This window comes from Hevea brasiliensis, chromosome 8, assembly GCF_030052815.1.
Source record: "Hevea brasiliensis isolate MT/VB/25A 57/8 chromosome 8, ASM3005281v1, whole genome shotgun sequence".
NCBI lineage: Eukaryota > Viridiplantae > Streptophyta > Magnoliopsida > Malpighiales > Euphorbiaceae > Hevea > Hevea brasiliensis.
The window spans coordinates 10,955,205-10,969,485 of record NC_079500.1 but is presented as its reverse complement, the minus strand read 5'-3'; the positions used below and the strand labels follow the sequence as shown (position 1 = coordinate 10,969,485).

General features: G+C 33.2%; 3 protein-coding genes and 2 non-coding genes across 5 annotated transcripts; 2 read left to right on the top strand and 3 right to left on the bottom strand.

Moving 5' to 3' along the window:
• Nucleotides 1–1,239: 1,239 nt before the first annotated feature.
• LOC110637917 (agamous-like MADS-box protein AGL62) lies at nt 1,240–2,193 on the top strand. Its single transcript, XM_021788301.2, has 2 exons — nt 1,240–1,560; nt 1,861–2,193. The coding sequence occupies exons 1-2, from the start codon at nt 1,240–1,242 to the stop codon at nt 2,191–2,193; spliced, it is 654 nt and encodes a 217-aa protein (XP_021643993.2).
• A 3,891-nt stretch (nt 2,194–6,084) lies between these two features.
• Nucleotides 6,085–6,438, bottom strand: LOC110637916 (protein PELPK1-like). Its single transcript, XM_021788300.2, has one exon. The coding sequence runs from the start codon at nt 6,436–6,438 to the stop codon at nt 6,085–6,087; it is 354 nt and encodes a 117-aa protein (XP_021643992.2).
• A 364-nt stretch (nt 6,439–6,802) lies between these two features.
• LOC110637915 (protein PELPK1-like) lies at nt 6,803–7,189 on the top strand. The gene has a single exon (XM_021788298.2). The coding sequence runs from the start codon at nt 6,803–6,805 to the stop codon at nt 7,187–7,189; it is 387 nt and encodes a 128-aa protein (XP_021643990.2).
• Nucleotides 7,190–11,922: 4,733 nt separating this feature from the next.
• Nucleotides 11,923–11,994, bottom strand: TRNAS-UGA (transfer RNA serine (anticodon UGA)). Its single transcript has one exon. It is a non-coding gene; the product is annotated as a tRNA-Ser (tRNA).
• Nucleotides 11,995–12,577: 583 nt separating this feature from the next.
• TRNAS-UGA (transfer RNA serine (anticodon UGA)) lies at nt 12,578–12,649 on the bottom strand. The gene has a single exon. It is a non-coding gene; the product is annotated as a tRNA-Ser (tRNA).
• Between the last annotated feature and the right edge of the window lie 1,632 nt (nt 12,650–14,281).

Genomic DNA, 14,281 nt, shown 5'->3' with positions numbered 1-14,281 from the left:
AATTTTTTAACTAAATTTAATAATTTATTTATAATAAATTAATTTTTTATCATAAAATTGAGTGTTAAAATTAATTTATTTATAATAATTTACATTTTAAAAGTGAATTAGTTTTATCAAAACTAAACCAAATCAATTAAATCAGTTTTTAAAAAATTCAAAACCATCTGAATCTAATTATTGAATAAGGAAAGTATTGGTTCAAAATTTTAATTTGATTGGTTATTTTATTTTAAACAAAATATTTCCAAATCAATGTATATTTTGGTGTGCAAATTAATATAATAACTAAAATTTTTGTCACTATATAAAGAATATATAAAGAAAATTAATAATTTAACTAATTAATTTTTATTTAATTTAGGTTAACTAAAAATTAGAAGTAAAAAAGTTTAAATTATTATCGTACAATGTATAAATATATGACTAGTATTAATATAATACTAGTTATATATGTATATATATCATTTGAGGTTAACCCATTAATATACGATCATTATACTCCAGGTTTTTTAATGGAAAATTTTTTATTCACGTATTGTGCTAATGTGTTTTAATTTTACTAATTTGGAACGCGACATCATATATATTATGATCTAGTATATCATGATTATAGAATAATTTCTCCTAATTATAGTAAATTAATTATTAAAAATGTGAGCACAACTTACCATCTGGATGCAAGTTCAAGAAAAAGGTTTATATATGGAGAAATATGAGGAATTTAATTGCTGTTTTCAATGGTTAATTACACCTAAATGACATCATGAACACAAATGCGAAGCATTTTGTCGAAGCAAATTCTTCATTGTATCTGGTTAAGAGGGTAAGTAACTCATGACGTGTATACCAAATTCACGAATCATACACTTGTTGGTCATAACTGGATACACCTATACCACCTTATCTTCATCCAATGAAATAGGCCTATGCATAGACAATCTTCACTGTATCTTGCTGTTAGTGATGATGGCGAATGATGTAAAGAATGAGAGTAGCTTTATTGGTTTATTACTCATTATTTTTATACCAAATATGTTATTTTTCAGGAGATTCTGGAATTGCCAAAACTAGTAAAATAATAAATGCAAGAAGAGTGCAAAGAATTATCACCAAGAACACAGGAATATGGACAATGATTTTGCATGTCAAATCTAGAATAGATGATCCTATAAATGCTGATTCATTTCCCCGCTTTGCATACTATTCCAAGAAATCTTTTCACTCTGATTAGCAGGCATGTCAAGAAGGAGCAAGGGTCGCCAAAAATTGGATATGGTGAAAATACCTAGAGAGAGTAACCTTTTGGTGACCTTCTCCAAACGTAGGTATGGCATTTTTAAGAAAGCTAGCGAACTTACGACTCTTTGTGGTGCTGAAGTCACCATTATAATCTTCTCCCCTAGCATGAAGGTCTTCTCCTTTGGTCACCCTTCTGTTGAAGCGGTCATCGATCGTTTTCTCGCTGGAAACCCTCCTCAACCTTCGTCGTGTGCTCTACAACTCATCGAAGCTCACCGGAATGCCAGGGTCCGGGAGCTCAATATGCAGCTCGCTCAGGTACTAATATTGGCCTAAACTTATAAAGAAAAATCTTTTCTCTGTAAGCATTTAAACCCTCTCTTTGCAGAGAGGGTCACTTTGGTATAACGGTATAGTTACTCCATTTATGACTTAGATATCACAGTTCAGAGACAAAAACAGCGTTTCTGCAAATAAGGATAAGACTGCATACAAGTGTGGGATGTTTTGTGCATGACTCACTTTTTTCTGCATTAAAAGACTGGCACTCGGCTAGCACTCGGCTATGTATAGTGCTAGTATTAGCCACTAATCCAAACTATTATAATGATGCACTAGGTTATGAATCAATTGGAAATGGAGAAGAAGCGAGGAGAGGAGCTTGACAAAATGAGGAAAGTTGGCGCGGAACAGTTCTGGTGGGAGTCTCCTATAGAGGAACTAGACGTGCCAAGGCTTGAGCAGCTCAAGGCAGCTTTAGAGGTGCTCAGGCAAAATGTGGCAAAGCTGGATGATCGGTTTCTGATTCAATCCACAAATCATCCTTACTTCTATAATTCAAAACCTGAGACAGGGGCTTTTCCTTTTAATCTAAGTAATGAAGGGTTCAACACAAACATGATGCCTTATAACTTTGATCTTGGATTTCCAAGCCGAAGTGGGTTCTCTTAAGGGGAAATTCTTACTTACACATGATTTATTATAGATTTAAGACACAATATGTATAGTGAAACCTATAAATAAAAATAAAATAGGTGACGCTTACATATTTGTGTATCACTTCTATGATAAATTAAATCAAAGCAAGTTGTTCTTTTTAAAGTGGTTTAATAATTGGATTGTTGAAATTGGAATCCTTAACTAGCCACAGACCACAGTGTGTGTGTTCCTTTTTTTTTTCTTTTTTAAGAACCACAGTGTTTGGTTATTTCATTATCATCATGTATAAATTTTGGGTTGATTTGTGCATTTGTGTGTTTGATAGGAATGACCACAATGATTTTAATAAGATTTGCTCAGACATGTTTAGCTTAATTAGATATGGAAATTAAGTTTGCAGAATATAGAATTACAGATTTCATTTTCCATTGGAAAATTGAATAGAATTATGGACCTAATTGGCAATTCACCATTAAATTTTATAAATATGTCAAAGTGTGCACTTTTATATATAGCATTATTAATTTTCTTAAAAAAATCATTAAAGAGTACATCCATTTTTAAAATAGAAATTTTTTGTTATGCCAAAATTATATACTCATTAATAATCGACATATCATTAAAATAATATTGAATCATCCTCTACAAGATATAGTAAGTCTAATCATAAAATATATATTTTTTTTCAATTTATGATTAATTGGATGTATAAAATAATTTATACAATCTGGTAAAAATAAAAATTTTCTTTTGAAAACGTATATAAAAAAATAAAGGATTTAAAAAAAATTCTGAAATATATAGAATTATCTTCGATTTATGGCTATCATTTATAATATTAGAATTTAATATATGCTTGCATAATTTAAAATTTCAATCGAAGTCTTCATATTTTTTTTTCTTTAAATCTCAATATCTTTCGTATTAAATCATGCAATATTAAATATTAAAATAAAAAAATATTTATTAAGTAGAATGAGCTTAAAATTTATTATTATTATTATTATTATTATTATTATTATTATTATTATTATTATTATTATTATATAATGAGATTTAATTTAATTAAGTCATGTTTATGTGAATATATTAAGATGTTATGCCCTGATTAATTTTTCATAAGAACTGAATCATTCTTCATTTATCAACTAAACTAATATATAAATTGTTTATTTGATGTAGTTTATGCATCAAGCTATGATGGTCGCAAGAATACTTTCTCTACGAAATTTTCTTAGGATGTTAATTTTTTATTAATTTTTCGCCAGGATTGAATAACTTCTCATGTATTGAGTGAACTAATATATAATTGAACAGAGAAGAGATATAATTTTTTTTATTGTATAAGTAAATTAGTTCTTAGGAAATGTAAGATTATTTTAGATTATTAATATAATTAATAATTAAGATACCTAGAAAAATGAAAAGTTAAATACATGTACTAAGATGTTTAGATAATGCTTATGATTGGATAATGATTCATATACTTAGAGATGTAAGCAACGTATTTATTAAAGGACATAGATGCATGTATAATATATGCTATATATATGTACCTAAAGTGATTGTATTGTATATGGAAAGGTAATGAAAAAGGGAATGGAAAAGAACATGGAAATGAAGTGAGGGGTTATAATTTTTGCTGTCACGTTTATCTTATTCTTATCCTTCCCTTTTATCTATCCATTCATCTATCTTTCCATTTGGAATTGGCTAGCAAGTGGGATCAGAAGGTCTCCCTTTTTAAGGGACTCTTGAGCCATTAAAGAAATTTTTTTTAAAGTGTTTGTAAGGAGAGATATCAAGCAATTTGAGAGAAAGAGAGTGAACATGTCTGTTAACAACTTTGAGGAACTTAACCTCCAGTCTCTACAGTTGAAATTATCACATATGGGTGATAAAAATAAAGGCATATTTGAAGGCTCTAAACCTATAGAAAGCAGTTGAAGTTAGTGATGATTCTCCTAGACCAGGGACTTATCCAACCATGACTCAAATTAAAATATGCCAAGAGGTGATGGCTAGAAAACCAAGGGCACTCATTCGTATTCATTTAAAGTGTCAAAAGTCATTTTCACCAGGATAACAACCTGTGAAACTCTAACGAAAGCATGGGAGTAAAGGCAGAATTTGAAGAGAATGAAGAATGGAAATTTGCAATGCAGGAGGAGTTTGAATCTATTGAGAAAAATAATAAATGGGAGATGGTGCATGAACCTAAATTCAAAAATGATATAAGGCGTCAAATGGATGTCAAGGCCATTGCCAACCAAGTTATTTTGCTAAATGAAGTTCTTAATGAATAGTGTCAATATCAAAATGAAGGAATTGTCATCAAAGTAAATAATTTGTTATTGAGATGGCTTAAAATCTAGTGCAACATGGACATACAAAGCATATTAATGTCGAAGTGCATGCTACAAGACAAGCTGAAAAGGAAGGAGAAGAGCAATTGATTCATTGAAGTTTAGATGATCAGTTAGCAGATAATGACAAACTTTAGCTGTTGAAAGATTCGAAGTTAAGAGTTACTAAGGAAAAATCTTAAAGAGATTCTCAGGAAATGTAAGATTTTTCAAGATGATTACGATAATTAATAATTGCGATAAGATAAATTAAATTCACGTACCTAAAGGAAATGAAAGGTTCAGTACATGAACTAAAATGTTTAGATAATGATTATGATTAGATAATTATTCATTATTTTGAGACGTGCAACGTGTGTGTGTATATATACCTAAGCTATTGTATTATGTATGGAAAGGGACCGGAAAAGGGAATAGAAAAGGAATTGGAAATGAAATGAATGGTTATGATTTTGCTATCCTATCTATCATGTAGCTCAGCCATTAAGTCATCAAAACTCAAGGTGTAGATAAACCAAGGCACAATCTTCAAATGGTGGAAGAGTATATTAAGGAATGAGGAATTATTGCTACCAAAATAAGAGATGAATTTGAAGTTGCCAATGATCCCACGAAAAAATTTTGCCTAAACCTAACCATTATCATATATAAATAATATATATAGTGAAATTCACATGAAAATAAATAAAACTTATATATTTGTATTTAAAATTTATCATAGACCAGCATAAGTAAGTTATTCCCTTGATATCACATTATACATGGAAGCAATTAAAACTATTTCAGATGTATCTAGGATATGCAAATTTTATTTTTTTTTCTCATGTTACTCAAAACTGTGCGCTTGTGTTCGCTTTCACTTAACCACACAAGTTAGATTTAGAGGAGGGAAAAAAATAGCTATAATGTCTGCAAATTTAGGGAGAATAGTGACTAAATCTTAACGAAATTATGTTAGAATAATGGAGACTTCTCTTTATTTTGGGTTGGTATTTGGTTGACTCTCTGCTTAGGGGGGGGGGGGGGGGGGGGGGGTGTGGTTGTAGGCGGGGAGCATCAACATGTTAGTTGGACTTGGCATATGAGTAGCCTAAGTAATGGGAAAGACATACTCCATCACAATCACCATTAGTAACAACATTTTAATAGTTAACAGAACATATACTTTTTTTGCCTTTAATTTTTGCCCTGAACTTTTTTAAAAACCAACACTTCCTATTTATTTACTTATTTTCACTTTTTAGGTTGGAACAATAGGAAAGGGCAGCAATGAATTTTATTTTAATAGTACTGAGTCATCTGCATGACTATGAAGTCTTGAATATAATTCAAGTCCTGAGTGAAGCTAAATGAATAAAAAATAATAATTTAAATGAAAGTGAAGATAAACTTATAAATCCATATTGTACATTTTATGGAAAATGGCAGTAACACAGTATAATCAAACCATACAAATAAATGCAACCATAGTAATATGAGAAAATAATTAACAATAATGAAACATATCAACTAAACCAGAAACAAACTCCCAGAGGACTTAGTTTCCAGGTGGTGGAGAAAGGAAAGAGTTGGAGGGAATTGTATTTGGGATTGTGGGAATGGAAGGAATGCTTGGCAATGGAGGCAAGGTGACCTGTGGAACAGTGGGGGTGGTAGGCATGCTAGGAAGCGGAGGCAGGGTGGGCTTGGGCGGAGAAGGTTGAATGGTTGGCAATATAGGCTGTGGAAGAGTTGGAATGGCTGGAACTGGTGGCAGTGCAGGCTTCGGCAAGTTCGGCACTGAAGGCAATGGAGGCAATTGCAGGAGATAACGAGCCGCTAAGCCAACATCCATGCTTGAAAATGACAAGGCAACAAAAAAGGCCAAAATGAAGCCGTTGAAGGAGGCCATTGTTTAATTTTTAAATCTGGAAAATTGACAAATGTGGTTCTGGATGGCAAAACATTGATTACTATTATAGCATATTTAAGGAGTCAAAAGGGTATGGTATTCAATACTTCAGAATTCTGATTGGCAGGCAATCTAACATTCAGTTTAAAGGAGGGAGGAACACCAAGCAACCTCATTCTTTACTTTGTTTTTTGTATTATCTCAATGGAAGCCATTGATCTTCTAGACCTAAGTTGAACTAACAAGATATCAAAAGGTGGTCAGCTAATCCTACATAAGCCTGTTGGTGTACCTTGTTTTCCTAAAAGCCTTACAGAGCTGCTCTGCTCAAGATCAAGAGGCTTGAAAGAATAATCACTTAACAATGGCCTCTTTCAATTGCTTCATCCTTACTTTATTCATTGCTTTGTCATTTTCGAGCCTCAATGTGGCTGTAGCTGCTCGCCATCTTATGCAATTGCCACCTCTGCCTTCAGTGCCTTCTTTGCCAAACCCCACAGTGCCTTCTTTGCCTAAACCAGCATTGCCGCCATTGCCTTCTATGCCAACATTGCCACAACCCACATTACCAACTTTGCCAATCACTCAACCATCGTTTCCTAAGCCCACACTGCCTCCACTTCCTAGCCTGCCAACCACGCCTACCATTCCCAAGGTCACCTTACCTCCACTGCAAAGCATACCCTCCATCCCCACAATTCCTACTACAATCCCCTCCATTTCATTCCTCTCCCCACCACCTGGAAACTAGTGCGGGATAATGTCCATTTTATGTTCCCTTTTTCTATTAGAAAGAGATGAATAAATTGCTCTGGTCTACCATGTACTAGAAGCTCGCGCCTATTTGCTCTATCTCCACGAAATCATATGTGACATAGAATTGCTTGTTCTTATAGTTTGTCTTTTAGCATTGTACACTCATTTCTTTTTTTGTTGGCATATGATATGGATTTTCCTATGTTTTCATGATCACTAGAATCTACATAAAAACTTTGTTCTATTTTGTTACTCAAAGCTTCTAAATTTATTCAATAACTGCAAACCATCAAACAGACATCATTCGCATAATAATGGGCATGCTTGACACAGTTAAATTCAGTTGATATAATTAAAATGCAAACTACTCCATGAGTTTCAAAGGCACAGAAAGCCGAATGCTTAATTTTCTTCTATATTTGAAGTGTTTCTAAACAACTAGCATTCTTTTCTCCAAATTAATAAGTTCCAACTACAAACTACATCCATAATATAACAGTAGTCATACTGCTAAGGGAGGGAGAAAAAGAAAATAAGAATCTCAGTGATGAGAACCTTTACCTGGTTTTCTTTCTAAGAATTTAATGACTAAGAAAAACCATAGTGAGCTTGAATAGTACTACAAATCATATTCATATCAACATACTCCAACTAGATGTCACACTAGTAAATGTTTTGAGAATATAATTTTTTACAATGGCTAATAAATCCTTTATCATACTAATTAATGTACACATGGAAAAGATAAAACAAAAAAATAAACAAAGGAAGAGAGAATCTCAAGTTGATTGAATGACTCATAAGATTAGGTTGCTACAACTGTGACTGCTCTATGTGTGTGTGTGTGTGTTTGATAGAAAGACAGAGAGGGAGAAATGATAATAGTCAAGAGAGGGACACAGATTTACATAGAAAAAAAAATGCAGTTCTTCAAGTGTTATTGAAATATAAATAAATAGCAAACTAGTTATAGTAGATGATGTGACGCCCCTTATTCGTCTACAGTGTAGCCGAGTAAAACGTGCCACATTCAGTGCCGGAGCACCCTATCTTATCCTATTTTGTCCATTGTTAATTTTAAATTTCATAGAAAATCTATGGTAAATTTTTTTTTTATCACAAACTATTTCTGTGAAAACTCAGACAGAGCCTCATCTGTTTTATTAGCATCTAGTGGGTTCCAATATTTACCTGTTAAAAACAATTTCATATGTATCTCATATTTTCCATATACATCATGTCATTCACAAATTTTCATGTAATTTCAAGAAAATATTACAACTCATTCATATGGAAATTTATATGCAAAAGCTTACAACTTTATTTACAATCCAAAATATAATTACAATTTTTTTACAAAGTTCAAAATGAATTACATTGTATCTACTTATGTACAATAAACAAAATGCAAAATCTAATAACATGGGCCCTACTAAAATAAATACTGCTGAGGTGACTAACAGACACTATCAGATCTGATCAAATCTTTGTCAAGGCACTACTGCTGCGGCTGCTGCTGTGGCTGTGTTTGGTCTCCAGTACCTACGCGATGGAAAAACTAATGTGCTAAGTGAATTGCTTAATGGTGCATAACTTTAAAGAAAAATAACTGAGTAATTAAAAATAATTATTTTAGGCTAATTTCATAAATTCTAAGTCTTTACAGATTTATTTGACTTTTGGATCAATTTATTTATCAGGATCTTATCTATACATTTATTTCATTTTAAGTCTCTTAAAATCTATATCAGTGCCCAAGTAACCTATAACAGACTATAAAAGCTGGATACATTGGAGTATACTGATTAGACAACCATATATCTATCCTGTATACAACTATCATGTCAGGCACAAAGCCAACGGGCAGGCTTTTAAAATCAGAAATGAAATTAAGCTCAATGGTCAACAAGCAAGCATATAGCCTGTAGAACAATCATATCAAACATATTTTATCGATCAATGATTATTCATGTAGGCAGTACTGCTATCTATAGTCCCTAATTGATATACCAATCGATCCAAACTATATATATATAAGCCTAGGTTTACTTTGGGCAATTAAGCATTATCAATTACTTATTAGAAATTTCATGTCAAATTGTAGTGAGAAAGTGGGTCCCACATACCTGTTTCATGTAATTTAGTCTTTAGCAACATATTAGGGTTAAAACCCTACCATAAAATAGTTTGTCTTGTGAACCTTTCTTTATGTTTAGTTTTAATGTCTTAATTTTACCTATCAATTTGATCACTTTGTAGCCACTGTTTGGCCATACTTCCTTCATGGAAGTTGTTCCTCTATGTCTTGTCTTGTTTTTTCTTTTTGAATCATATCATTTGGATTTCTGAAACTCAAGTTATGATCAATTAACCATAACTGGTTTATTTCCTAATTCTGACTCTTTAACTAGGCAGATTTTGGAGTCACGCTTTACGAATTTAATTGGACATGTTGCAGTCACTCTTAGGCTTAGTATTCTTCATAGAGTTTGTTGCCCTATGTCTTATGGTCACTCAGAATTTTAGATTGCAATTTTTCAAGTTTTGTAGAATTACTTATAGCCGAATCATTGGCCTGGACTCAAGTACCCTATGCCAATAGGATTCCAGTTCAGGTCAATGACTTTGACTCAACTTTTAGGATTCTTACATTCATAATTTGAGGAAAGTGTCTAAAACAAGATTAGAGTCCTATTTTTTAGGTTTCCAGAACAATATAGCTCATCCCAATTGGAGTTTCCTAGCGGGAGATATGACTAAAAGACTATTCTGGGGGTCAAATGGTCACTTAGGCAATTTCCAGAATTTGCATACTAACTTGACCTAGTTCCCTTGATTTCTAGATTTTGGTCAAAATACTAATATTGTAGATTGATATCTTGTAGACATTTTGCCACTGGTTTCATTGCATTTGGATTTCTGTAGACTAAGTTATGGCCTCTTTGCCAAAACTGGTCAAGTAAGCCTATATCTACCAATTCCTGGGCAATATGGTTCAGAGTAGCTTTGTGACCTAACTTAAGCTAATAATTTGGATTGGTTTAAGGCATTTATGGGTTCTATAGTCTTCATGAAAGTTGCAGTCTTATATCTAAGTTTTTCAATGGTATAAAATTCAGGTCATTTGGACCTATCTAGTGGGAGTTATGGCCAAATGAATGTGTACTATTCATTTGGTCAATTTTCTGAGTTCATCATTTGGTCACCCTGATTGGGATAACAATTTGGTCAATTTCTAGGCAGAATTTGAGCATAGCTTCTTCATGAAAAATGGAGCATTTTAGGTCTAGTTTCATCTCCAATTGGCCTTATACCAATTGGAGCAACACAAATTCAATTATGGCTCAAAATATTCATTGGATTTTTTAAGTCTCAACCTGCATGGAAAAGTACACTTCCAAATTTCATTTCCTTCAACTCCCAAACTACAATTTAACATTCATGGCACTTCTAACATCATCAATTCATCTCAACACTATCAAATTCCAGCAACAACACAACTCTCCAACAATTAGGTCAAAACCGTAACTCCAATTTATCACTCACAATATACACATGCAATTAAATTTCCCACAACTATAACTTTATCTACATTTCCATTAACATCACTAAACACCATTTACATGCATGAAAATATTAAACTCCCATATATCTCAAAGCTGTCGAAATCTAGAGTTCTAAATTACTAATCATTTTCTTCCAATTTCATGTTATACTCACTCATTTCAACCTCAATTCAAGCTTTAACAGGAAAAGGAAAAGAAAGCTTGCACTAACATTGAATGGACAATTCTTCAATTTGCTAAAACTTCACCAATCCTTTCTTTCTTGGCTGCCTCTAGTCTTCCTAAGGCGTGGTGATTAATTTTTGAGAAGAAACTTGTAACGTTTATGATGAGAATGGGAGAGATTTGGAGCTTGCATGAAAGCATCCACGAAGGAAAATGGGAATACAAGGTTCGGCCATGGGAGTTGAGATGTGGAAGATGATGTTGAGTGGATACATTTTGTCACTTTATGGCTATTTATATCCCACTAAGTTTTGTTTATTAATTTTAATACTTAAAGTTTTAATATTCCTAATAATTCCCCCTCATGTTTCCTTTAATTACATTACATATAGTTTCATATTTTCATGGAATTTTCAAAATTTAAATATCACTTATTTTAATAGACATTTAGGTTAAAAGTCGACTCTAGGTGCCAAATGACCAAAATGCCCCTCTTCTGATTGCAACCAAACTTTTTTGGTAATACCGACTGAATTCCCGATTCGACAGTTCCTTTTATTTTTATACTTTTTACTTCATTTTTATTTTTACCTGTACCAATAATTAAATTTTCTTCAACATTTTCAATGTCATTTATACCTTAGTAAACCTTTAATTACGTCTCGAAAATTATTCCGTAGGGTTCCTCGCAGATCTGGGGTAGTCAACTGTCTATGCAGTAACTTCCTAGTACAGTAGCCCATTGTCGTGGTTCCGGCTCCTTTAACCTAGTTACTTTTCATTTCTTTTATTTTTCCTTAATTTTTCTTGATCTTTATTTCATCAATTTATGTCTCCTCAACTTAGTTTAAGTGTAATTTCAGATATTCTGGCTGTTCGAACAAATATTAGTCATCGGAATAGCAGGATGTACGGACTACCTACAGTGAAGGTGTTACAGATAAAGTAGCTTCAGGTGTGGAAAGACAGCATCGTAGAAGCAAAAAATTCAATTCCAGGTCCCTATGTAGAATCGAACTACAGCCCTTCATTTCTCAAGACTGACGCTCTGCCATTGAGCTATAGGGACTTTTATGTTTACTATGATATCTTAATTTATTATTGATTAATGGGATGATAACAAAAGCAGTAGGTCCCCATCAGCTAGACCAATGGAAAGCACACTAAATATTGGTCTCCAAGCAACTCATCGCTTGCATCCACTATGATATTTTATCCCACAGCTACATATAAAAAAATATGGGGAAATGATCAAGAGAATGGGTCTCTTCAGAGACTTCTTTTTGAATTATATATATTCAGTGAGAATTTTTCATTTTTCTCCAACAATCAATATGTAGCGAAAATAAAATATAATAAATAGGTAGTATACCAAAAGGCATCTTCATGCACAAGGATCATAGCTTTGTAAGATGATTGGAGTTCATCCAAAGTGTCATTTTCCATTGGTATCATTGGGGAACACAACCAAAATAGCAAGTCCCTGTAGAACCTCCATTTCTTACTTTTGCTAGGATATCATTTTCTACCATACCACAAATGGAGGTCCCCATGCATCATTGCATAAGAACATCACAAAAGAACAAAAACAGAGTCCACAACAGATCTAGGCACCCATGTCTTATATAGTAATGAATGTGATAAAATCAAAAGGTCCCTATGTAGAATCGAACTACAGCCCTTCAGTTCTCAAGACTGACGCTCTACCATTGAGCTATAGGGACTTATTTGCTTTATACTTGCTAAAATTTTTTATCACACCATTTACTGACATCATGCAAATAGTCAAAAGTGAAAGGTGCCTATATCTAGAATTTAAAGGTTTAATCATAGGCCCTTTAATTCTCAAATCTAAAGTTATATGTACCTGTGTCACTTGCATTCACCTCAGCACTTTACCACAGTCATTCACAGCTAGTGACTATGAGATCATAATATAAATAAATAAGTAAATAAAAATGACAGGGTGAGCATAACATGCGATACTTCATTCTACCTTAGTGCATATAACAAATACGAATGGTCCCTGTACAAAATGTGTGGTGCCGGTAACCCTTCATCTTGTAAGTTCCCTTGTAAAAATGTTAAGAGGCAGAGGAAGTGGTATATCTTACACTCGACCAGTAAGCTAAAGAAATTAGCATGTCTTGCATTTGCTATAGGAGAGACATAATAAAATAAGGGCTAACAATATGTAGCACAATCATGCCAACCACTCAAACATCATTGCCTAAGGCCACCCACTTCCTAGCCAGCCTACCATTCCCAAGATCACCTTGCCTCCACTGCCAAGCATGCCCTCCATAGTCCATCCCCACAATTCCCACTACAATTCTCTCTATTCCATTCCTCTCCCACCACCTGGAAACTAGTGCAGGATAATAATATAATGTGCACTGGTCTGACATATACTAGAAGCTCGCACCTCTTTGCTCTATCTCCACGAAATCATGTGTGACATAGAATTGCTTGTTCTAAGAGTTTGTCTATTAGCATTGCATACTCATTTCTTTCTTTGTTGGTATATAATAAGGATTTTCCTATGCAAGTGTATATGATAGAAAGAGAGGGAGAAATGATAATAGTAGAGAGAGAGATAGTTTTACATAGAATAGAAAATGTAGTCCTTCTAGTGCCATTGGAACATAAATTAATAGCAAATTAGTTATATAGAGATAAGGGGCTTCAGGTTCGGAAAGAGAGCAAGAAGCAAAAAGGTTCTATTCTAGGTTACTACAGCCCTTCAGTTCTCAAGACTGACACTCTACCATTGAGCTATAGGGACTTTTATGTCTTATGTTTACTATGATATCTTCATTTTTTATTTACTAATGGAACAATAACAAAAGCAATAGGTCCCTATCAGCTATACCCATGGAAAGCACACTAAATATCGGTCCCTAGGTAACTCATTGCTTGCATCCACTATGATATTTTATCCCACATCTATAAATAAAAAATATGGGGAATGATCAATAGAATGGGTCTGTAACACCCTCCCTGTAGCAACTCCGTACATTCTACCGTTCCGGTGACCAGTGTTGGACTGGACAGCTAGAACGTTCAGAAAAAAATATTTAAACTAAAGTGAGGAACCATAATTAACTCAAATATTAATAAGAAAAATTGAGGAAAAATTTTAGAAATAAAATACAACCAAGTTAAATGAGCCGGTGCCCTAACGATGGGTAACCTAGTGGGAAGTTGCGGTTCTCGCAACTAGGAGCCCTGGACCCAGGGAAAAATTCATAAAATAATTTTTGGGACTCCAGAGAAGGGTCATTGAGGTTCCTATGGCATTAGAATGCCAAGAAAATATTTAGAAAAATTTTTCAATCGGTACAGACAATTTTGAC

Coding starts and splice junctions, on each gene's coding strand:
- LOC110637915 (XM_021788298.2), top strand. CDS start 6,803: ATGGCCTCTTTCAATTGCTTCATCCTTACTTTATTCATTGCTTTGTCA.
- LOC110637916 (XM_021788300.2), bottom strand. CDS start 6,438: ATGGCCTCCTTCAACGGCTTCATTTTGGCCTTTTTTGTTGCCTTGTCA.
- LOC110637917 (XM_021788301.2), top strand. CDS start 1,240: ATGTCAAGAAGGAGCAAGGGTCGCCAAAAATTGGATATGGTGAAAATA. Junction 1,561..1,860: donor TCAATATGCAGCTCGCTCAG/GTACTAATATTG, acceptor ATGATGCACTAG/GTTATGAATCAATTGGAAAT.